General features: G+C 42.8%; 1 protein-coding gene across 4 annotated transcripts in view; it reads right to left on the bottom strand.

The window, feature by feature from the left end:
- SNAP47 (synaptosome associated protein 47) overlaps positions 1 to 24,722 on the bottom strand; it is an 86,072-nt gene that overhangs the window by 26,621 nt on the left and 34,729 nt on the right. For 2 of the 4 annotated variants that reach the window (XR_009563525.1, XM_030844817.2), the window contains exons 3-4: positions 23,959 to 24,449; positions 16,350 to 16,474 (exon numbers count right to left, since the gene is read on the bottom strand). Coding sequence is in view for 3 of the 4 variants with exons in the window: in XM_030844817.2 (XP_030700677.1) it covers positions 16,350 to 16,474; positions 23,959 to 24,449 (616 nt within the window). In the remaining variant the exon portion in view is untranslated. Of the gene's footprint in view, positions 1 to 2,303; positions 7,089 to 16,349; positions 16,475 to 23,958; positions 24,450 to 24,722 lie in introns of those variants that run through there. The other 2 variants (XM_030844819.3, XM_030844822.3) reach the window with 2 other exon arrangements.

The following is a 24,722-nucleotide window of genomic DNA, read 5'->3' as shown; positions in this document are numbered from 1 at the left end:
ATTTAATATCCCCAAGCCGAAACAAAAAGTAATGATTTTTAAGAGAAATCTTAATGACCAACTACTTGCAATAAATGTTAATACCTCTTTTCTTTTAGGGAAAGTTTCAGATCATTGGTTAGGTCAAGAAAAAGGAACTGCAGAATCTGAATTATTAAGATGAGCCCTTGGTGCCCTGCTTACTAACTCCCAGTGGATGAACCTGCCTACAGATCCATTCAAAGTCCTTTATCACACAGGGATGGATGTTACTAGTGAACAGCCTGGGTGACCACCTCAGAGGACCCCAAGTGCAATCTACTGATAATATATCATACTCCACACTGAAATCCTGCCCCCTGCTCCCAGAGGTCCCACCAGGTGACACAGGCAAGAAAGCTCTAGGTTCCACAGGAGGCCTGGGACAATCCTGAGCAGTGCTACTGCCGGGAAAGGAGGCCACACCTCAAGGAGAGTAAACTGTACCCGTGTGGTGTCTCAGAAGGTATAATAGTACCCGTGAGGTCAAATGGAAGCAGCTCTGTGCTTAGAATCAAAAGGAATGCCTGACCACCTGGCCCAGCACCCACTGCCCGGGAGAACTGCTTCATCTGATTAACAAGAAACAGTAAAGGCAGGGAGATGGCCAGGAGGATAATAAGATCAACTCCTGCCCTAAGAATGGTGAGGCTCAAATGAGATCACAAATGTGAACAAGCTGTGAAAACCATAAAGTGCTATGTAAGGTGCCGCCGCCAAGTCTTAGAACACTCAGACTGAAGGAGCCCAGCAAAGCACCCCCACTTTTGGAGGGGGATGTGGAGATGAGGTGAGCTGGGGTCATCCGCAGTCATCCGCAAGTTAGTGACAGAGGTGGGATTCACCCCCACATCTCTCTTTGAACAAAGCATCATCGCTGGGATCTTCGTCATGAGAAAGAACAAATCCAGATCCAAGTTAGCTGTCTCAGACACCACCTTTCTGCACCTTCTGGGAGCTGGTGGAAACTCCATCAGTTGAGTCACTTGAAAAACTGGACGGAGCTCTGGAAAGTACACTGTGGGGTCAGTCAGCTCTGGAGGGGATGGGCTGGATGACCTAATACAGGAGGTCTTTTCCATCTCTCATTTCTATGATCTCATATGGCTGAGGCCCAGAGAGCATAATAAAAAAGTCACCACTCATCACTATGTTAGGCAGGTCCTTCCATGCTGTTCTCTCTGGTCAACTATTCCTTCCTCATTACCTCCATTTTAGTGTGATAATAAGGCCGTTCTACCAGGAACTTGCATAAAATGTCCCCTTTGTCACACACCTGCATCCGATTTGACACCCTCGAGGAGGGTGTCAAATCTCTCTCCTATGTTGAGTGATCAGCCCGCACAGACCTTGCGGCTCTCTTTGCTACCTCTACATCCTTGTCAATCATATCAAAATGTGGTCAAGTTTATTTTCAATTGAACTGTCTTTCAGGACCACCAGATTCTGAACTGTAAACAATCAGTGTTTGCACGTGCACTGATGGCAGGAGATGGGCTTTCAGCAAGGCAGCCATGTATTCCCTTTAGTGCACACAGATAGTCAACTGTCCTGTTCTGTTCCGATAATTACAGTGCACATAGAAAACCAGGAAACAGAACTTAGAGGAGAAAATAAAATTCCTCCAAAATTCAAATGCAAATTACTGCCTATCAGATAAGCACTGCTGATGATATTGTGTGGCCTTTTCATCTTGCTTTCTCATCCCAACATCTGTACACTTTCAGAGAAAAGAAAAACTGCGGATTAAAGTATATATATATATATATATATACATACATATACATGGTTTTGTTTTCTGTTTCCTCATCCTCCAGTTATCCTAAATAAGGATAGGAGTTATGAGACCCCTGCAATGTGCCCTAACTATTCCCTGTTGATCGTCGATCTAACTCTGTTTCACAGATGAGGTTGAGAAGGGTGGGTGACTTGCTCAAGCTCTTGGGGTCCAGCTCCCAGAGCAGCCCTGACATGACCGTTGCGTGGACAATAGATGTCATGGCCATGACTCAGAGGTCACATCACTGAGACACTGAAAGAAATTGCCTAAGACCCTTAAAAAATGGCAGAAGGGCTCCCACCAGGAATAGGCAGTCCATTCACACACCCCAGAACCTGTGCCAGCTTTTAGAGCCCTGAGCAACTGTGGCAAGATGTCCAGTTAGGGGAGAGCCACCTGTAATTTCAAATTTTCTAATAAAAAGTAAATAGTATAATTAATTTTAATAATATATTTTATTTAAACCCATCAACCCAAAACATTAGCATTTCAACATGAAGTCAATAGAAACAATTATTAATGAGATATTTTATATTCTTTTTTTATATGAAGTCCTAGCAAGCTAGTATGAACTTGGACCAACTGCTTTTTTTTAATAAATTTATTTTTTTTATTTATTTATTTTTGGCTGTGTTGGGTCTTCATTGCTGCACACAGGCTTTCTCTAGTTGTGGCAAGCGGGGACTACTCTTCATTGTGGTGTGCGGGCTTCTCACTGCGGTCGCTTCTCTCGTTGCAGAGCACAGGTTCTAGGTGTGCGGGCTTCAGTAGTTGTGGCAGGCAGGCTCAGTAGTTGTGGCTCACGGGCTCTAGAGTACAGGCTCAGTAGTTGTGGTGCACGGGCTTAGTTGCTCTGCAGCATGTGGGATCCTCCCAGACCAGGGCTCGAACCTGTGTCCCCTGCATTAGCAGGCAGATTCTTAACCACTGTGCCACCAGGGAAGTCACAGACCAACTGCTTTTTAAGTGCTCAGTAGCCAGTGGCTACTGTGCCAGGTAGCACAGGACCACATCACCACATGATAGCACTTCCACCAAGGGCCACTTTGTGTGACTGACCTTATGTGTCCTACGTTTCCATGGCCATCTTTCTCTAGAGAATGAATCAACTGCCTCTTTCCAAAATGAAACAGTGGCAAAAGCAAGAACACCAACATTCCTGAGTCTACACTTAATAAGCACAGTAATAAAAGGCACATACAACTTATTTTGTAAGAACTGCTGACATGCCTACAAAAGTTGAGCATTTTACTGAGTGTACAGTCCAAATAAAGGCTGGTTCCTGTTGAATTTCATTTGGAAAAAGCTTCACTGAGATGATGGCCTTAAAAATAGCACCCATTCTATGCAGCCTGTTGAGACCCTTGGTTGGTCTGCCAAAACTGCACTTGAAATTAATTAATACCACAAAAATATAAACGAGATCTTTACAGCTACTAAGTCTGCAAAGAAAATTACTGAGTAAACTTTCAAACTACTAGTACCACTGGAATATTGGTCCAGTGTCTTTTTCCTTTAAGAAAGGGACTGAAGTAATTAAATGGCATCGTGTGCATTCCATATAACATGGGATGGAAAGAATGGAGAATATGAAGTCTGGCCAAACCTTAAAAACAGTTGTTACTTCTGTGGCCCAGGATGACAAGCTGTCTAGTCATCAATGTATGATGTTGCCAGCCTCTGGAATATCAACTGGCCTCTCAGATGAGACTTCACTGGGCTCTGAGTCAAAGACCAGGGTCAAAATGGACTTTTCCCCAAGTTTCTGCTCCACTAATAAATAAACCCAGCAGCCAGCCATCTTTCCAGCCACATTTGTACCTACACAGAAATTACCTGATTAACAGTACATTGAGTTGTAGGAGAAACTAACTCCAAAGAAATATATAATGCACATAACCACAAGTTAAGACATAGAAACATACATGCCAATACCTCTGGGAGCAGTATCTTGGAAATAAAACCCACAGAAACACTCAGTTCTCTTCAGCTCAGGGGTCACAGGCGCTCAACAAAGCCAGAGCAGGAGGCTTGGTTCCCCACAGGCAGGATGCTGGGCTCACTCACAGCGTCAGTAACCGGCAAGGGGGATAGCCGAGATGACTCAGGCAGGAAGTGGGAGGCACCACGTGGTCCCCAGGGCAGAGAAGAAGTTATTGTCCTCTCTGGAAGAGGAAGACCTTCTGCTTTGGTCACATGCTACAGTGACCTCCATCTCTGCAATACCACAGACCTCAGAAAGGTGGCACAGACACCGTCTGGGTTGATATAAGAGCTGATATGGAGACATTTTAGCCTTCCAACCATTTCCATTTTGTTTATAAAAACAGAAAATAAATTATGGAAAAATAGCTCATCCAGTAGAGGAGGTTCACTTATCAAAACAGATGTATTTAACTGTATGCCTCATGCCAGCTATCAAGGTGTGCAAGTCTGGGAATCAGAGGCCCCAAGCTCTGCTGTAAGCTGTGCCCCCAAGGGGGTCCTGAAACAACCAAGCTTGTGCTTTCACTGTGTAAGGACATGGTACATACAAGTACGGGCCTTAATATTTCTAAAATGTCTATAATATGCTAGTTGTTGCCTCAACTTATAGTCTGAAAAAAATGTTTTGCTCTACCTCATGACAGAACTCCAGGATTTAGAGTATTAGTATATTAATATTAAGCACCTAAAGTGAGTTAGTATTGGCTAGACTGTTTGCCTTGATCTTGTTATTAAACTGACCACTGAAAAACTGAATTTTCTTGCAGTGAGAAACTAGCAACCATTTAAGAATAGAGCTGGGATAGATCAAGTTGTCTGCAATTCTACCAGTTGGGGTAGAACATGCTGTAAAGAAGGTAAAGAGGGAAAAATTGGCTCCCTCTCAGCCAAAGCTCTGGAGGCTGTAAAGAATATCCTAAGCTGCAACCTGTCACATTCAGCACTCACAGACCACCCCCCACATCCCACCCTGTCCTCTGCGCTGCATTCCTTGAGGACCTGAGGATGCTCTGTGGGTGAACAGGGGCAGCACAGGGTTCTCTTTTAAGGAGTTCCCCCACCACGGTGCTCCCTTCCTCACGACCCCCTCTCAGGGCAGAGGGTGGATGAGCACAAACCTGCCTTAGGCACCATGGCTGTGTCTGTATAGCAAGACTCACAGCTGAGTCTTCAGGGATCTATTAGCCCTCACTTGAAGTCTGCTGACTGGCCTCCAGTTACAAATGGCCCCAATGGCCCACAGCAAAGATGGCCCCTGTAACTCAAGGTCTGGGCAGGGAAAGCACCTCCCAGGACTAGAGAGGGGTCCTGAGAGCCAAGCTGCTATCAGAGCTTCCCATGATGAGAACCACGTTTTTAAGAGAGCAATGGAATCCCTACCAAGTGAAATGCTCAATAAACTGAAGATTCATCTTACATGCGGAAGTAAATGCCTCAGCAGGGACATTCTCAGAATATGAAACAGACAGAAAATGCATTAAGTTTGGGGCTCTTCAGAGTTGACTAGGTCAAAGACAGTTGGGGTCCCACTGATACATTTATTTAGAACTCAATGTGTGCTAGAATTCTGCTCCATATAGTACAGGCCTCATCCTCACTTCAAACCCATGCAAGCCTTAAGGCAGGACCCTGTTGTGTAAAAAGTGATAATAGTACTTTTTCAGGGAAATGTGAAGCCTGCTGAAGGCCACATGGCTAACATGGCAAAGGTACTTATTGGCTACGAGAAACCATGTTTCCAACAATCAGTCCCCAGCCCTATGCCACAGATGGGATGGACAGACATATGCTGCCCAAGGCCACACAGCCTACTCAACACTGTGTTCATGCATACAGTCCAATTTCACATTTAAAAACTGCACAAAACCAACTTCCCAGCCTGAACCCAAAAACCATCTAATACTTGTTAACTATTTTTAAAAGTTAATAAAAAGATGTTGGTAATGTATAAGGCACCCAGATAGTAGATCAATAAGGAAACAGAAGACTTGAACAACACTATAGACCATCTGGACCCAACAGACATAAACGAAATACTCCATCCGAATCAGCAGAACCCACATTCTTCTCAAGTGCACACAGAACATCCTCCAGGACAGACCACATGGTAGGCCTCAAAATAAACCTCAAACTTAAGATTGAAGTAATAGAAAGTACCTTCACAGTGAAATGAAACTGGAAATCTGGACAACTAAAAAAGTCACAAGTATGTAGAAATCAAACAACACACTTAAACAACCAGTGGGTCAAAGAGGGAAATTAGTAAATTCTTTGAGACAAATGAAAACAAAACCACAACATACTAAAATACTAGCAAACTGAATTCAAGTAGGATTTATCTCAGAATACAAGGGTGGTTCACCCTTAGAAAATCAATTAATGCAATATACCACATTATTAGAATAGAGAGGAAAAAAACACAATCAACTCAATTGATGAAGAAATGGCCACGACAAACCCACCACACTTTCACGATAAAAATTCAGAAAACTGGGACTAGAAGAGAACTTCAACATGATAAAAGGCACCTAACCTATCCTTCTGAAACTATTCCAAAAAACTGCAGAGGAAGGAATATCCCCAAACTAATTCTATGAGGCCACCATCACCCTGATACCAAAACCAGACAAAGATACCACAAAAGAAAATTACAGACCAATATCACTGATGAACATAGACGCAAAAATCCTCAACAAAATACTAGCAAACTGAATCCAACAATACATTAAAGGGATCATGCACCATGATCAAGTGGAATTTATCCCAGGGATGCAAGGATTTTTCACTGCCTCAAATCAATCAGTGTGATACACCAAATCAACAAATTGAAGAATAAAAACCATATGATCATCTCAATAGATGCAGAAAAAGTTTTTGACAAAATTCAACACGCATTCATGATAAAACTCTCCAGGAAGTGGGCATAGAGGGAACAAACCTCAACATAATAGAGGCTATATATGACAAACCTACAGCTAACATCATACACACAGTGAAAAGCTGAAAGCATTTTCTCTAAGATCAGGAAAAAGACAAAGATGTCCACTCTTGCCACTCTTACTGAACATAGTTTTGGAAGTCCTAGCCATAGCAATCAAAGAAGAAAAAGAAATAGAAGGAATCGGGCTTCCCTGGTGGCGCAGTGGTTGAGAGTCCGCCTGCCAATGCAGGGGATGTGGGTTCATGCCCCGGTCCAGGAGGATCCCGTGTGCCGCGGAGCGGCTGGGCCCGTGAGCCATGGCCGCTGGGCCTGCGTGTCCGGAGCCTGTGCTCCGCAAGAGGAGAGGTCACATCAGTGAGAGGCCTGCGTACCGCAAAGAAAAAAAAAAAGAAATAGAAGGAATCCAAATTAGAAAAGAATAAGTAAAACTGTCACTGTTTGCAGATCAGATAATACTATACATAACAAATCCTAAACAGCTACCAGAAAATTACTAGTGCTCATCAATGAATTTGGTAAAGTTTCAGGTTACAAAATACACAAAAATCTCTTGCATTCCTATACACTAACAACGAAAGATCAGAAAGAGAAATTAAGGAAACAATCCCATTTATCATCATATCAAAAAGAATAAAATACCTAGGAATAAACCTACCTAAGAAGACAAAAGACCTGTACTCTGAAAACTATATGACACTGATGAAAGAAATCAAAGATGATACAAACAGAAAGATATACCATGTTCTTGGATTGGAAGAATCAATATTGTCAAAATGACTATACTACCCTAGGCAACCTGCAGATTCAATGCAATCCCTATCAAATTACCAACGGCATTTTTCACAGAACTAGAACAAAATATTTTACAATTTGTATGTTAACACAAAAGACCCCAAATAGCCAAAGCAATCCTGAGAAAGAAAAATGGAGCTGGAGGAATCAGGCTCCCTGACTTCAGACTATACTACAAAGCTACAGTCATCAAAACAGTATGGTACTGGCACAAAAAGAGAAATATAGACCGATGCGTGAACAGGATAGAAAACCCAGAACTAAACCCACACACCTATGGTCAATTAATCTATGACAAAGGAAACAAGACTCTACAATGCAGAGAAGAGAGTCTCTTCAGTAAATGGTGCTGGGAAAACTGGTCAGCTACATGTGAAATCAGAACATTATTTAACACCATACACAAAAGTAACTCAGAAAACATAGGCAGAACACTGTTTGACATAAATTGCAGCAATATCTTTTTTGAGCCGTCTCCTAGAATAATGGGAAAAAAACCAAAAATAAACAAATGGGACCTAATGAAACTCAAAAGTTTTTGCACAACAAAGGAAACCATAGACAAAACAAAAAAACCCACAGAATGGGAGAAAATATTTGCAAACAATGTGACTGACAAGGAATTAGTCTCCAAAATTTACAAACAACAGCTCATGTGGCTCAATATCAAAAAAAAAATCAAAAACCCAATCCAAAAATGGACGGAAGACCTAAATAGACATTTCCCAAAGAAGACATACAGATGGCCAAGAGGCACATGAAAAGATGCTCAACATCACTAATTATTAGAGAAATGTAAATCAAAACTACAGTGAGGTATCACTCACACTGGTCAGAATGGCCATCATTAAAAAATCTACAAACAATAATGCTGGAGAGTGTGTGGAGAAAAGGGAACCCTCCTACACTGTTAGTGGGAACGTAAATTGCTACAACCACTATGGAGAACAGTATGGAGGTTCCTTAAAAAACTAAAAATAGAGCTACCATATGATCCAGCAATCTCACTCCTGGGCATATATCTGGAGAAAACCATAATTTAAAAGATACATGCACACCATTCATTGCAGAACTATTTACAATAGTCAGGATGTGGAAGCAACCTAAATGTCCATTGACAGAGGAATGGATAAAGAAGATGTGGTACAATGAAATGAAATATTACTATGAAATAATACAATGAAATATTACTCAGCCATTGCAAAGAATGAAATAATGCCATTTGCAGCAACATGGATGAACCTGGAGATTATCATACTAAGTGAAGTAAGTCAGACAGAGAAAGACAAATATCATTCGATATCGCTTATATGCAGAACCCCCCCCCCCAAAATGATAAAAGGAACTTATTTACAAAACAGAAACAGACTCACACACTTAGAGAATGAACTTATAGTTACCAGAGGGGAAGGGTGGGAGGGAGGGATAGACTGGGAGTTTGGGATTGACATGTACACACTACTATATTTAAAATAGATAACCAACAAACCCCTACTATATAGCACAGGGAACTCTGCTCAAAATTCTCTAATAACCTAAATGGGAAAAGAATTTATAAAAGAATAGATATACATGTATATGTATAACTGAATCACTTTGCTGTACACCTGAGACTAATACAATATTATTAATCAACTATACTCCAGTATAAAAATTAAAAAAAGAAAATAGTAGACATAACTTGAATATATGATAGACAGATGGGAATCATAATGAAATATAAATGGAATACAATGGAGCAGATAAATGAAATGTTGCAAACATTTGTAATGATTAGAAATAGAAAAGCCTGTAATAAAGTAAAAACTTAAAACACTTTTAAAATAAAGGGGGGGCTTATGAAAAATTCAGCTAATAGGATACTCAATGGGGAAAGACTGAAAGCCCTAAGATCAGAAAAAGACAAGAATGCCTACTTTCACCACTGCTACACAGTACCACTATGCACTGGAAGTCCTAGACAGAGCAAGTAGGCAAGAAAAAGAAATAAAAGGTATCCAAACTGGAAAAGAAGAAGTAAAACTATCTCTATTTTCATATGACATGACCCTATATATATAGAATATCCCAAAGAATCCACAAGAAAACTAGAAGAACTAATTAACAAATTTAGCAAAGTTACGGTATACAAGAGCAACACACAAAAATCAGTTGTGTTTCTATACAGCAGCAATGAAGAATCAGAAAAAGAAATTAAGAAAATAATCCCATTTATAATAGCACCCAAAAGAATAAAATACCTAGGAAAAAAGAACCATGCAGGTGAAAGACTAAAAATTATAAAATCATGCTGGAATAAAGACTACCTAAATAAATAAAAGACATCTTGTGTTCCTAGACTGGAAGACAATATTGGCAAGAGGGCAATACTCCTCAAAGTGATATACAGATTCAATGTAATCCTTATCAAATTTCCAACAGCCCCCCTACTCGGAAATGGAAAGCTAATCCTCAAATTCATACAGAATTGCAAGGGACCCTGAATAGTAAAAACAAGTTGAAAAAGAAGAATGAAATTAAATTCATACTTCCCAATTTTAAACCTTACCCAAAGTTATAGTAATAAAAACAGCTTGGTACTGGCATAAGAATAGACTAATGGAATAAAGAGTCCTCAGATCAACAGATTTTTGACAAGGGTGCCAAGTCTACTCAATGGAGAAAGGATAGTCTGTTCAACAAGTGGTGCTGGGACAACTAGACAGCCACATGCAAAAGAATGAAGTTGGACCCTTACCTCCAACACTTACCTCCTTATCTATTCTATTTGATAGAATAATTTTAAAATTTTCAAAAAAGAAAATAAGTGTTGGCAGGGATGTGGAAAAACTGGAATCCTCATACATTGCTGGTGAGAGTGTAAAATGGTGTAGCTGCTAAGGAGATAATTTGGCAGCTCATCAAAAAGTTAAACACAGAATTATCCTATAACCAAGCAATTCTACTCTTAGGTATATGTCCAAAAGAACTGAAAGCTGGAAATAATCCAAGTGTCCATCGGTGATGAATGGATAAACCAAGTATGTTTTAACCATACAACAGAATATTATTCACCTATAAAAAGGAAAGAAGTACCAATTCATGCTACAAGATGGATCAGCCTTGAAAACATTATGCTAAGTGAAAAAAGCCAGATGCAAAAGGATTACACTTATAGGAGGTTCCCAGAATAGGCAAATTCATAGAGACAGAGAGAAGATTAGAGGTTACCAGGGACTGGGGGGAGGCAAAATGTGGAGTTACTGCTTCATGGTAACAGAGTTTCTGTTGTAAACGAGCTTTGAAAATAAAATAGATAGCAGTGATGGTTGCACAATATTTTGAATGTAATTAATGATATTAAATTATACACTTAAAATAGTTAAAATGGCAAGATTTTATTCTATATATTTTACCACAATAAAAAACATGGTTATAATATATGAAACCTTCCATAGCCAAGCACTCAATAACAATATAATCAAACACTTGATTTTAAGACTTGAGGTTCATTTGAAAGCTGACCAAGAACACAGGAAAATGTTCCAAAGGGGGAACAAGTCATCCTCCCAGTCTAAATGCCTGAGCATCTGTTTCTTGCTCCTTGGCATTCTACCTTCTGCACAGCCAAGCAGCTGCTCTAGAATTTGTTCGCTGAGATGCTGGTACATTCTGGAATCCTGCCCTTGGCACAATATCTTAGAGTTCCTTATTTGGCAGCTTCCTCCCTGTCCACAGTTCCCAGGGGCAGTGGAAGGGACAGAATACACCCCCAAGATTCATCTGCATGGATATTTGGACCTGAAGGGCAGATGCCACCTCCATGCAGCTCACGTTTACACCATGGCCTCTATGTGAGGGAGGTCCGGTGTGCCCACATAGCCTTCTCTGTCAACTGCAGAGGACACACAGCCACACGCTTTGACAGGTCCTCCCACTCCGAACAACCACTGCCACAGACAACATGGGCCTCTGCTAGAGTGGTGACCACATTCAACATAATGGGAGTTCTGAAGGCTGCTGTGGAGAAGAGCTGGTTGTCCCAGGCAATTACAGAAGGCAGCAGTGGGAGGCACATGAAACCACAGCAGGCAGGGCTGGGCTAGCGGTGGGGGCACCGCGTGTCTGTCTCCTGTCTGTCAAAGTAATGCTCATCGTTACCAGTGACCTAGTTAACCAACAGAGCAGACAGGAAAACCATGAACGAATATTTAAAAGTAAGGCGTGACATTTTTCTGTAACTCAGCTTTCATTTCATTGCGGTGGATTCTACATTAGACGGTAGATACTGGAATACGCTACAAGTCAGTGCCCTTTTCAGAGCTGGAGACTGAGGACAGGGAAGCAAACCAGCCTTCCCAGGACTACAGAGCTGACAGGGAGGGGCTGGGACCAGCGCCAGGATGCCAGGTTCCTAGGCCAGGGCTCATCCTAAGACATATGACCTCTTATTGAAATGTCCACTGTGTGTGGACATCAAAACATACTAGATAAGTTTTCCTGGTTACCAAGGCTCTTCTTATGGTTTAACGTTTAGAAGTGACATAGGATATGATGTCAGAAACATTTATTAATAATTCACAATTAGAGTAACACATATTTAAATAAACGGCCTAGCTCATTGCTAATATCCAGGCTGGTATCAAAGCCACAAATAAAAACACTAACCATCTAACTGTGCCCCATAATTAACGAGTGAAATGATACAGTCTGAAAGATTCAGAAGGCAGCAGAGGACAATGGGAGAACCTGAGGAGAATGGGTAAAAATCTGAAATCATCTCATGACTCCTTGCTTAAAAATCTTCAATGATTCCAAACTGCTTACAGGACAAAACCCAGACTAAATGAAGGTATTGATAAGTGGACATGTCCAGCTCTATGTCCCCAGACCCCTCCACAGAGCTCACTCCAACAAAGGTGTCTGCACACCGTCCCAGCACTGTTCGGTGGTCCTATAGCTGGAGTGCATTGCCCTTGCCTTTCTACTTTTGAGGGCCCACCAGTTTAGCCATCCCCTCCTTCCTAAGCAGTATCAGTTCTGGAATCTGCATTCCAGAAGTGTGGTCTAGTCCATTGCCACAACTGATGAGAAGCATCATGGATATCACCCCTTGCTCATTATCTCATGACTTTGTCCTGACAATTATCCAAGGAAACCCAGATCTGTTGTCTTCTCCAAATAACTCACTGAAGCCACAGCTAAATAATTCACTGATTCAGACATTTAATTTAGGCTGAAGAACACTTGCTAAACACAATTCTTTTACATAGATTAGGTATGCAAGAAATGACAGATTTTTTTTTTTTTCCCTGACTAGTAAGAGAGGAGACAGATGAATTGGGACAAATTTAAATAACTGGGAACAAAGTACAGAGGAAAAGACCAGAATGGTGGAGTTACTGAAGATGAAATGTATTCTATAATTTCTAAAAAACGAAAATAAGATTATTTTATAATAAACCATAATGGAAAAGAATGTGAAAATGAATATATGTATCTGTTAAAAAAAAAAAGAAAGAAAAGAAGGACATTAATTTCTTAAGATAGTTTCACAGCAAGTAGAGAACCACAGCATCCTTTCCGGCCTAGAATTATTTCAGGAAAGATCCAGTGAATTGCCAGTGCAGATACACGTGGAACTTGGCTCTGCTAAGCAACACAGAGACAAAAGCCCTGGGCCTCACTCATCTCCCCAGCACAGGCATCCGCAGGGCTGCCTTTTCAATAAACTCTTCTCCTCACGCTAGCTGACTAGCTAGGTTTTCCAGTAAACGAACTTTCTGACTGAACTGAATTAATCACCTCAGTTTTTAATTTTTGTGTTTTGCATTTACTGTTTATAAAGATACCACATACAGTAGGCAGACTAAATGCCGAATATAATCAAACAGAAAGTTCAAAACTATGACCTAAAAACTTGCCATGAATCCACACTCTGTGCATCCCTCTTTATTGGAAATGATGAGAACATCCAGTGCAAGTCTTCCTTCATTGCTGTTCCCAGTGCCAGGGCTGTTGCAGAGCCTGATAAACCATGAGACCAGACCTGGGTCAGCTTTTCATTCTGATTCCTTCTTGGTGAAAGAGGGAGGCGGGATGAAAAAACACCAAACGCAGGACAAGACAGAGAAGTGCAGATTAAGAAGTTATGAAGAAACTTTATGTAAAACTGCAATGTCCTCAGGACAGAGCCATACTGCTTTTTGTTTTATCACTTCCAAATGTTGTATCAAATATATGGTAGCCACAGACTTAGTAACGAAAGAGCAGGAGTTCTGAGGCAGGAAAGGTTAGCACATCAGACACTGGAAATGATTTGAGGGACTCTGCCAAACCCATCTGAGGGACTCTGATTCCTCTCCCAGCCTCCTCCACCACGTGCCCTCCCACAGCGGATGGTGGACGGCCACAGCTACGCAGCAGATGGGGCCTAACCGCAGCCCACATGCCCGCTCCAGGGGCCCAGCACAGAGGGAGCTGGCACACTGCACTAAGCACGGCTGCTCCCTGAGGAAATCACGGCAAATCCTCTCTCTAGCACCCCAACTGCAGTTTAAGTCACCAAAACCCATTTCCACGTAATGACTTTAATAGCATCTGCAACAGAAACCACAGATGAATGGAGGGAGATTTTCTTGCATTTTCGTTTTCCCCAGAAATTTAACTCATTCCTACCTATGCTTGAGCTTCAACTACACAGCTCAGAATTCTTCTCTAAATATGAAACATGTGTTTTACCTCAAAAGGACAATCTCTTATGAAATTAGGTTCTCCCTGCAGGGAAGGAGAATGAGGCAGCTAACTAGCACAAAGCCCTGCCCCTCCTGTGGGTGGGTCTTCCCAGCCTAACTGCTCAGGGATCACCGTGTCCTCTGCCCCCAAGCCAGCCTCCTGATTCATGACCATGGCATCTGCTGTTCCCAGCATGGACGCCACAGGGCTCACTAAGACTTGTTGATGACAGTCAGGACCAACCACATAAGAAACACACTTTCATGGGAAAGAATGGTGACCTCAGTGGTCACTGAGGAATTTTATTCTACTCACAGCTGTTGGTGCATTCATCCTGACCTCTCCCATTCTATCACAGCTTTTAGGGGAAGGGCACGTTGTATATACATGGTAGTAGCGATTGGTTATTTGAAATTGCAAGGGCCCTCTCAAACTACATGGCCACCACTAGAATTAACAGATAAAATTCCTACATTTCCCATGTCCTACAAAACCCATGTTCTTGCTTCAGCCTCAGCACAACTGTGGGACATAGAAGAGCTCATCTCAGCCACAGACACCTTCATTGGAGGATGGGAGAGGAGGGTCTCAAATCCTACTGATCCTGAGGCCTATATGCAATCTTACCCACTTTCATGAGAACAGGTTAAGTTTGCCTTTATAGTATGAGGGTTTCTCAAGCCCCAAGGCAGACAAGATCTGCAGTGTTCTGGAGTCACTAAGCCTATCAAAAGAAGTGATTAGTAACCTGCAGAATTTCCTAGTTGCAGCTAGAAAGTGGCATGTCTCTGTGTCATTACTTAAAGTGATTAAAAGTTAGACCAGAAGGAAAAAGTGACAAATCATGTATATTTAAAATATCCCATAGCAAAAGATGAACACTTTTTTCCCAAAATGGAAAAGGCTGAGCTTAAAGGAGTCTATGCCTATGTAGACACACAGAACAAAATTATTTAAAAACAGGTTTAAAAGACATACAGTCTCTTGTATGCCTTGATGTTAAGTGTGGGATGCCACCAATGAAACAGTCTCTCCAAAATGGAGCCTGAATCTGATGGAGCCTCTAGAGGTACAAACTGACCTACAAGAGTACCAGGGCAGAGAGCAGGCAGTTCACCACCTGCTGGGAGCTGGGGAAACCAAGTCAGGAAGATACAAGCTGCAAAATCTTGACAGAGGAACAATTTAGGTTTTTCATCAAATAAACTTCAAAGGAAAAAGATGACAGAGGAAAGAAAGCTATGCATTAAAGGCACTTCACTAAATGCAACACACGGGCCTCATGAGGATCCTGATCTGAATAAACATGTAACACATTTTCCTAAATGAGGTAACTAGGGAAATGTGAGCACTGGCTTGATGTCTGATGATACCAAGGAATTTACTTTTTACTTTTTTAAGGTGAGTATGGTATTGTGCTGATTTTTTAAAACAGTTCTTATCTTTTAAAGCTACATACTGAAATATTTATGAATGAAATGATATAACGTCTAGGTATTTGCTACATAATTATTAAAAAAGGAAAAAGAAAAGGCCACTGTGTTGTCCAGCATTAACACAGGAAGATAAGTTGCAAGTATTTCTATCAAACATTGTTTAAATTTCAACTTCCTGGACAAAAAGTGGCAAGCCTCCGCAAGAACCTGTGTTGAGCACTTGAGAGCAAGTGCCCTCAACTGTACATGCCCAGGTAGTGCACACACAGATGGCACACACATACAGGTGCTGCACACGTGTGCACACAGTACACACGCCACACATGCATACATGTACGTGTACAGAGCCCACCTGGACACACACATCGTGCACATACACAGCCTACATGTGCATCTGAGCCCATATATACAGACATACACACACATACAACAGACATAGGCAGCTGCCAAGACCACTGTGTGTGCACAGGAATGCTATGTGTGTCTGCATGCCACAAAACGCAAGGACTCAGAATGGGCACCGCCCTTCCTCAAGCTATAGGGAGCCGAGCAAATCAGGCGGATGTCCCAGCATTTCCGTGCAGGTGACAGACAAGCATAAATCAGTGGAGAGTTGTTTTTAGACAAGAAAGAGAAGTGAGTTGCCTGCAGGGGAGGACATTACACTACGAATGCATGTTACCTGTCTCAGTTCCTGGCTGTCCCCCTCGGAAATTAACGGTTCGCTCATCTGTAGCTGAAGTGGCCTCCCTTCCTGGTTCCCTGAGGAGGGCTCACAGTGCATGGCTCGGTCCAAAAGCCCAGATGCTGAAATGGAAAGTCAAACAGAGTGGCATCTTCTAGAAGGTGTGAACAACGCAAGGGCATTCAGAACTTTACAAAAAGTGTTTAAGACCGTCAGAGCTCTTTGGGTTGACGAAGTGTTTTCCCAGGCATTTACTGGTTTAGAGCTTCTGTGTTTGCGGGAGCGGTGAGTCCACCTCTCTGAACCTCTGCTGAGCTGACTGCATGTGGGACCCACCTGAGCCTTGCCTTCTACCCCAGTCCAGGGCTGCTTCCTTACCCCACACTGATCAGAGTGTGCAACACTGTAAATACTCAGGATCTAGTTCTATAACTGGCTTTTAGAAGAAAGATGCTTTATCCAGGAGTGATTTTTTTCTTTTTGAGAGGACAATAGATTGGAGTATGAAACATAATACTTGTTGAGCCCTGGTGAAATGTACATGAAATACACTACTAGGAACTGCATTACCATCTGATTACCCCACAAAACACTGTGGTTCTAGAGAGCACATGAAATGGTCAGCTAGTCAGGTCAAGCAAAGTTGAATGTGGAGCTGTACTGAGGTAGGGGTGAGCCAGACTGCTGCACGTGGCAAGGCATTGCTCAGGGGTGTTTCCATTCACACATCTATGCCTGGGTAGTCTTGCTAAGAAGCAGAAGAGCAGCTTGGCAAGGAACAGTGTAAATCCTTTATTTAAAGAGCTGCCTCCATCTGCAACCCTGGCACTGTAAGGCCCAGATAAGAGCATAGCTTAGAGTCTGTCACCTGCTTTTCTCCATGATACAGACCACCTCAGATGTGTCAATATAGCCATGTTTATTTATTAGGATGCTGGAAAGCATTCTGGGGTGAGAACCAGCAGTGTGGATTCCAGCACCAACTCCTTTGAGCAGATTTCTCTGTTTCAGCAAAATGGGAGGGCAAAAGCAGGACACCCCACTTCCTTCCTAGGACCCTAGTGGCAGTCAGCAGAGCTGCCTTTCATCCGAGCAGCCTGAAGCAACTGATAAATGCATTGTTAGGAAAGGAAATCCATCTTGGGGTAAAGGTCTTGCTGGGCCTGAACAGCAGGAACCCAGGTGGTGAATCCAGGACACACCAACTGCACAAGCCCCTCCTCCCCAGGGAGAGACCAGCCACCTCCAACAGGTACACAAACATCCCCTTATTCTTATTTCTCAAAAAATTTCTTACAAATTAACACTCCCTGAGATTACCTAGCTGAGCAAAGAAGACGTGATGACAAGAAAGCATGTTTCTTGGGATCCTAGAGAGGAAAAGGGTCTTGGCCACATGGAGTGAGTTCAGGAACCAGTTGATGCGAAGCAAAACCTGCATGAAGGCAAGACCCGAGGGTTCCACACTGTGGGCCTGAGCCCTCCCCAGGCCCATCTCCACTGGGAAGGAGGCCCTTTGTGAGAGGCTTCGTGCCCTTTAACTGTGCACCACTGTGCGAAGTGCTTCCTACACAGAACTGCTACACCCGTACAAGCACCTTGGAGGTCTGAAAAAGTTTCACAAGACAAAAACCTTAGTACACACCATGTACTCAGATGTGCTTTTCTATTCTATTCTTTGTATAAAAGCTGGTTGCAACCAACCAAACTGATTTTACAACCTGTGTCCTGGAATCTCCAAAGTGCCACTACTTCAACATCCTAAGGGCTTATTAATTAGCACAGAACTTTCCATAGCATACAACTCACTGTCGGTTGGTCTTACATGATCTAAATGTCACTAACATGTTACATAATGAAAAGCACTTTTCTGAAACAGCAATAGAACACCATCAGAGCTAAACTAGACAACAGAGGACATGTTTTACTAGATATTATTAGCCTAAAGGAAAGGCCAACTAACACACCTGACGTTAAAACATTATCAGTGATAACATGATGGCAAAGCGCACTTCACTTGTCTATGTTAACAGTGGTTCTATGGCCTAATGGGTGGAAGCAAACTCCCCATTCAGCCTACACCCTCCTCCTTCCTAGTCTGCTCCTGATCCTGCAGACTCCTGTTCCAGCCACCCCGGCACCCCGGCCCCAGCATGCTATTCCTGCCCACCTTGCCCCCGCTCTGCACATGTCATGCAGACAGATGTCCCCTAGCCCAAGTTTGGAGACATGTTCTCCACTCAGCCCTTCCATTAGCAGCAATCTTCCCTCATCTGTCCTGGTACCATTCAGTTTACACACCTTTGACAGTCACTTGCTTGGTACTGCACTGCTATTTATCTTTTTCAGCATCTTTTCAAACTGGGATCTCCCCAGCTAGCTTCTCTGAGAGCACGGCCCATGTCTAATTCACACTTGTGCCCAGCACTGTGCTCCTGCACTGTCACTCTGGTTTCCATTTCAATACCTACAGCTATATTACAGTTAGAGACATACTATTTTTGAATGTTTAACAAATGGGATTACTTAAACAACCAGAAAACCAAAACTGAGGATTTTTCTGCCTGGAACATACTAATAAGAGATGTTTTTCACAACGAGCTGTGGGATCAGCAGGATCCTGCCTAATACAAAACTCGGCCACCCCCGTGAACTTTGTGTTGAGACTTGGGTTTCTGACTCAGCTACTTCAATGCTTTGAAATATCTTCTGAAAAAATTAATTTAGTTCAGTATAAGATGGTTTTTGTCTCAAAAGTCATTAGTTATCTCAGTTAAACAAAATAATCACAAATCGTTCAAGCTACATGCTACCTTACAGATGATTCCACTTTCCAAGAACAAGGAGGCATCGAGGGAAACCCTGAGTAAGGACTGCGCTGGCAGGGGCAACACTGGGACGCCAGTCTCCTTTGTGCATCAGACATAGACTCCTGACCTCATTGCAAGTTCAGACCAAAGACTACCAGGGCCTGACCTGGGAGCAGAAAAACCGCTCCAAGCCTGTCCAGCCTTGAGCAAATCTTTCTCCCTGTCTCTGGGCCCCGTACGCCTCACTGATGACACAGGAAAATGCCTACTCTACCCAGGGATGGATACAGCAGCTTATATAACTGGGGTGGGAAGCCCTTTCAGGAAAAAAACACAAAACGCCCCATGTCCTCAATACAACAGGAAGTGTAACAGAGAGAAAACTGAAATGGAGAGAGACAGCAGTCTCAACTGACTCATGGGTCCTTGGAAGGGATCAAGTGGGTGAGGGCCAAGCAGCTCTCCGGGGGTCTGTCGATAGTCAAGGGGTCACCATGTCCTAATAAACTAATAACATGGGGCTTGTCTGAAGTCAGTGCAGTGCTTGTGTCCTAGTGACCACATGGAGGGGTCTGTTGGTGGTCAACCTGATACCCATATCTAGTGACCACATGAAGTCTGTTGGTGGTCAGCATGGTGCTGTGTCCCAGGGTCAGAACTTCACTATTTCAAAAGATGATCTTAAATTAATGACCCTATGCAGAGACTTCAATGCCTCAGAAGTTTATTTATCATTACACAGAGATGCGCGTGCCTTCTGGTTACCTGGGCCTGTCCTGGGTGCTGGAGATGGGGTGAGAAAAGACAGACTTGTGTCTGATTCTGGAGCACACATCCCAGTGTGGGAAGTTGAACAGCAAACTAGAGGGTACCAGCACCAGAGGGCAAATGCTAGGCAAGATTTCTATAGGATCAGTGAATGGGAAACTAGTCCTCTTAAATTAGGTGGTCAGAGAAGGCCCCTCTCAGAAGGCGACAATTCGCAAACAGTGAAAACAAAAATCAGTACCAAAAAAACTCTTTAAAAATGCTATGCACGGACCTTGCTCTTATATGATAAGAGCTTTGTGGGCTTCCTCCCAAAACCCATCACCCCAGTGGATCATGAGACAACATGACACAAAGTCCAACTAGGGGAGTCTACAAAAACCTGACCACTACTCCTGAAGACCATCAAGATCATCAAAGCAAAGAGAGTCTGAGAAACTGTAACAGTCAAGAAGAGTCCAAGGAGATGAAATGCCGAAATATCATGTGGGATCCTGGATGGGATTCTGGAACAGTAAAACATAAGGAAATCTGAATAAAATATGGACTTTAGTGAATAAAGGTGTATCAGTACAGGCTCATTAGTTGTGACAATGAACGATACTAATGTAAGATGACAAGAATAGGGAAAACTGGGTGTGGGAGACATGGGAACTCTCTGTACTATCCTCACAACTTTTTCTCAAGTCTGAAACTATTCTAAAATTTAAAAGATTATTTTAAAGATACTATGCAGAAAAACAGCAATTTGCAACTGCTCTTCCTTAAGGTGGGATCTGCCCACCTGTATCATTTCCAGCCCTTGAAGCCCAGGAGACTCTCTTCCTCCCCCAGTCCTGGCCTGGCCACCCCAGGCCCTCAACCTGTCTACTCTATACATTACTACAGAGGTCTCTGGAAAGTTCTTCTAGGACACTGGTCCCCTGTTACTAGACCGCCACCTTCTGGCCACACACAATTTACCAAAATAGCTCATCGAGGAGAGAAATTGTTTCTGAGAGGTCAAAGTCATGGTTTCTACCTCCACTGTTTCTGTAGTTTCCAGTGCAGAATAGTAAAAACAGAGGTGCTGACAGATGCAACAACAAGAGAGGTAACAATGAGAAGTAAGTTCTCATTGCTGGGCTTGTGCAGGATTACTGTGAAGTTCCAAGCAAATGAGATACCATCTTGCTTACTGAACTCAGTATGCCGGCTTCTTCCAAACATAACTCCTTGTCACCTGTACCTCTCCAAATCCACAGCTGTAAGGTACACCTGCCTCGCCTACGCAGGGAGGCTTCACCAGGGGAAGATGGCACTTCATGCTCAGTCCAGACTCAGACACACTGTAGGGATCCTACCCACAGGCTAAAATTAGCACTGAGATGAAAACCCATCTGTCACCGTGGATGCGGCTCAGCTCATTCCATACATATACAATCCGTTACTGTGATGGGTGAGGCCATAGTCCCCAGTTATTCAATCCAACCCTAATCTAGGTGTTACTGGGAAGGTATTTGTAGACGTGGTGAAGGCTCTCAGTCAGTTGACTTTAGTGAAGGGAGCCTGTCCTAGACAATCTGGTGGGCCTGGTTCAATCAGCTGAAAAACCTTAAAAGTATATCTGCAGCTTCCTTGAGGAGAAAGATGGTCAGCCTCTGGTCAGCAGCCTCAGCTTGTGTACAAGAGGTTCATTTTCCCCTTCCTGATGGGTGGCCCTGCAGAATTTGCACTCACTCAGCTTCCTGCAGTCTGATTATGGCTGCAGAGGCCCTGGCACTCACTCCCTCCTCTCTAGGCCCATCTGCCACCTGTATGCTTGGAGTCAGAGCTTACCATCCCATCTTCCTCGGGACCCACCCTCCATGACAGCAAGGCACAGCAAGCTTGCACCCTTCTCACTTGTACAGTGTGACTTTCTGTGACACACGTGACATGCTCGCATCTGCCATCTCATTTGTAACATTCTATGTCGTGTTCTCTCTCTGAAACCACCATGCCTAACATAAAACCCACGAATATGGTAGAGCTCCATAAGAAGAAGGATTGTTTTCAGGACAGTAGGTACCTGGCACCATGCCTGGCACAGAGGGATTCTCCAACAGCACTGTCAGAACCAACAGCCCACGGTGCTCTGCCTCTGGTCCCACCAGCCAGGGTCTCCTCCCTCCTCTCACTGCTGAGGCTCCTCCCAGAGGAAAACAGCAGTGAGGGGGACTCAGAGATTTGGGGTATCAGAGAGGCTACCCAGCTGAGCTTGCAAATGGCCTTTCCTGAAGGGCCCTTCTGGTCAGGATCTTATGTTGGCTGGTACAGTGTACCCTTCTTGGCCCTTTTATGGGCCAGCTTCTGAGCCCTGCCTTGAATGAGGGGCCAAAGAAAAATCTGGAAATGTAAGTTTCTAAATTAAGAAAGTAAGTTTCTAAATTAAGTTTTTACATTAACATTTCCAACATTTTGATACTTATGGGACCAGATCTATTATCAAGCAATTTCTTTTTGAAACTTGAAGTCATCTAGAATAACATCAAAATATTCATATGTTAGGGAAACAGATTACATATTGGAATTGAAATCAATCACTTAAGAGGAAAAAAGAAAAGGAACTGGAATAGTAACAAACATATCTCTTACTTTATTTTTTGTTTTTTGTTTTGGTTTTTCTTTGCGGTACGCGGGCCTCTCACTGTTGTGGCCTCTCCCGCTGCAGAGCACAGGCTCTGGACACACGGGCCCAGGCGCTCCGCGGCATGTGGGATCTTCCCGGACTGGGGCACAAACCCATGTCCCCTGCATTGGCAGGCGGACTCTCAACCACTGCGCCACCAGGGAAGCCCATATCTCTTACTTTAAACAAACTCTAGCAATCGAAGTTAATAAGAAAAGACTTACTTGTTAGAAAAATCACTATAACATAGAAGTAATGTCACCTATAATGCTAGTATTAGAATATTTTATGACTTTGGGATTCCTTAAGCAGGGCTCAAAAATAAACTTAAGGGGAAAAATGGTAAATCTGACCATAGCAAAATTAAAGATTTCTGTAATGGAAGCTGACAATCTAGGAGAAGTATTGGTAGCTTCTAAAGTCAACAAGGGATGAATATCTAGAATGAATAATGAACTACTGCAAATCAGAGAGGAAAAAAAAAAAGCCCAGTAGGGGGAAAAAAAAACACAAAAAACCCAGAACAAGCAACCCACAGAGCAAAATCTGTGGGACCAAAAAGCAACTAAAAGGCATCAGATGCTCCACCTCACAATCAATCAAAAAAATAAAAATACCTTTAAGATACCACTTGACATCAGTCAGAATGGCAAAACCGAGAAGTCAGATACCACCAAGTTATTCTATGCTAGGGAGGAGGCTGGGACCTGGGGACATATCCACATGTCCTGCCACCCACACTAGAACCTCAGGCCAAACTCAGCTATACCGTCTATGCCCCACAGAGACCTAAAAGAGGATACTGCAGCCATAATGCCAAGAAAAGCAAGGGTTTCACAATACTTCTGGGATGCTAAAAAAAAAAAAACACACAGAAACTATGCTGCGTAATTTTCAAAAAATTCTGATATCCAAATGCCCATCTGGACGGTGGGCTGGGAATACCTCAATTAAGTGCCAAGAAAACCGAGTGTGATGCTGGGTCAGGGGAAGGGACTGGAGACACACCAGAGCAGGTGGGGATGATGCTAGTTAAGACCCTAAAGTGTTGGTTCTCAAATCAAACAGAGGAAAGAGGTGAAAACATCTAACTTGGAGCTTTCCTTTGTTCTGAAAGCATCACCAAAACCATTTCTGACCTATTTGAAAAGGCACAGCTCTCAAGTACATGATAAACCTGAGTGATTTGAGATTCAGGTGGCAAGTACTAAGGAAAATGGTCTGAAATTATTTTTATTTACAAACAAATAGGTAGTCACTAGTGAGCTGAAACTGGCAGTTGCTCTATGTGATGCATCAAGGCAACGCACCATGGGTGTGTTGAGTTTGACTGTGACTTTAGAGGTCTTGCGCACGGATTGTTTTGATGATCACTCACCTGCATGCCAGACTGAGTAGCCCTTCTCTGCTAGGGGAGAGGTTCTAGTGCTTCTGAGCATCAAGGCATCTTCTAAAAACTCGATCTTCTTGCTGAACTGCACTTCCAAAATGGGGATAACCTCTGGCATCTTGGCAGATATCAAACGATAAGCTATATCTGGCTTCCCAATGAACCGCTGGCGGATGCTAATTTCATAAGGTGTATGAACCTTGATGTCATCTACTTCTTCTCTTTCAAATCTGTGCATGAGCAAAGAATCTGAGTTGTGGATTTCCAACCCAGAAACAAAGACGGTGAGCCTTCCTGGTTTAACATGAGATTCTGTTTTTTGGGAAATAACAGCAGGAATTTTGATCACTATCCCTTCTTTTCCAAAAGCTTTGGAACTAGCCATTGAGGCGTCCCACTTGGGCTTTGTTTCTGATGGCATCTTCCAAAGCTTGAAGCTAAAGGGCCACCAAGAAGGAGACTCCAGTTCTGTCAGCAGCCTAAAAAAGCAAACACAACACAGAAAGTAGTCAATGAGTTAATTTTTTTTTTTGAAAACTGTTTTGACTTTTATAAAGAATGTTACCATTTTATAGTTTTCTTTTCCACAAGCACTCCATAAAGCAGGCATTATTATCCCCACATTTTAGAAAAGAAAACTGAGGCTAAGAGCAGTGGGACATTTGCCTACAGATACAAAACTAACCAGAAGTAGACACACAACAAAAACACACATCTTGTGACTAGAATATTGCTCTTTTCACACTTGACCT

The sequence above is a fragment of the Globicephala melas genome, chromosome 3 (assembly GCF_963455315.2).
Source record: "Globicephala melas chromosome 3, mGloMel1.2, whole genome shotgun sequence".
Lineage (NCBI taxonomy): Eukaryota > Metazoa > Chordata > Mammalia > Artiodactyla > Delphinidae > Globicephala > Globicephala melas.
Note: the sequence above shows the minus strand (reverse complement) of the source record. Positions and strands in the feature narration are given on the sequence as shown.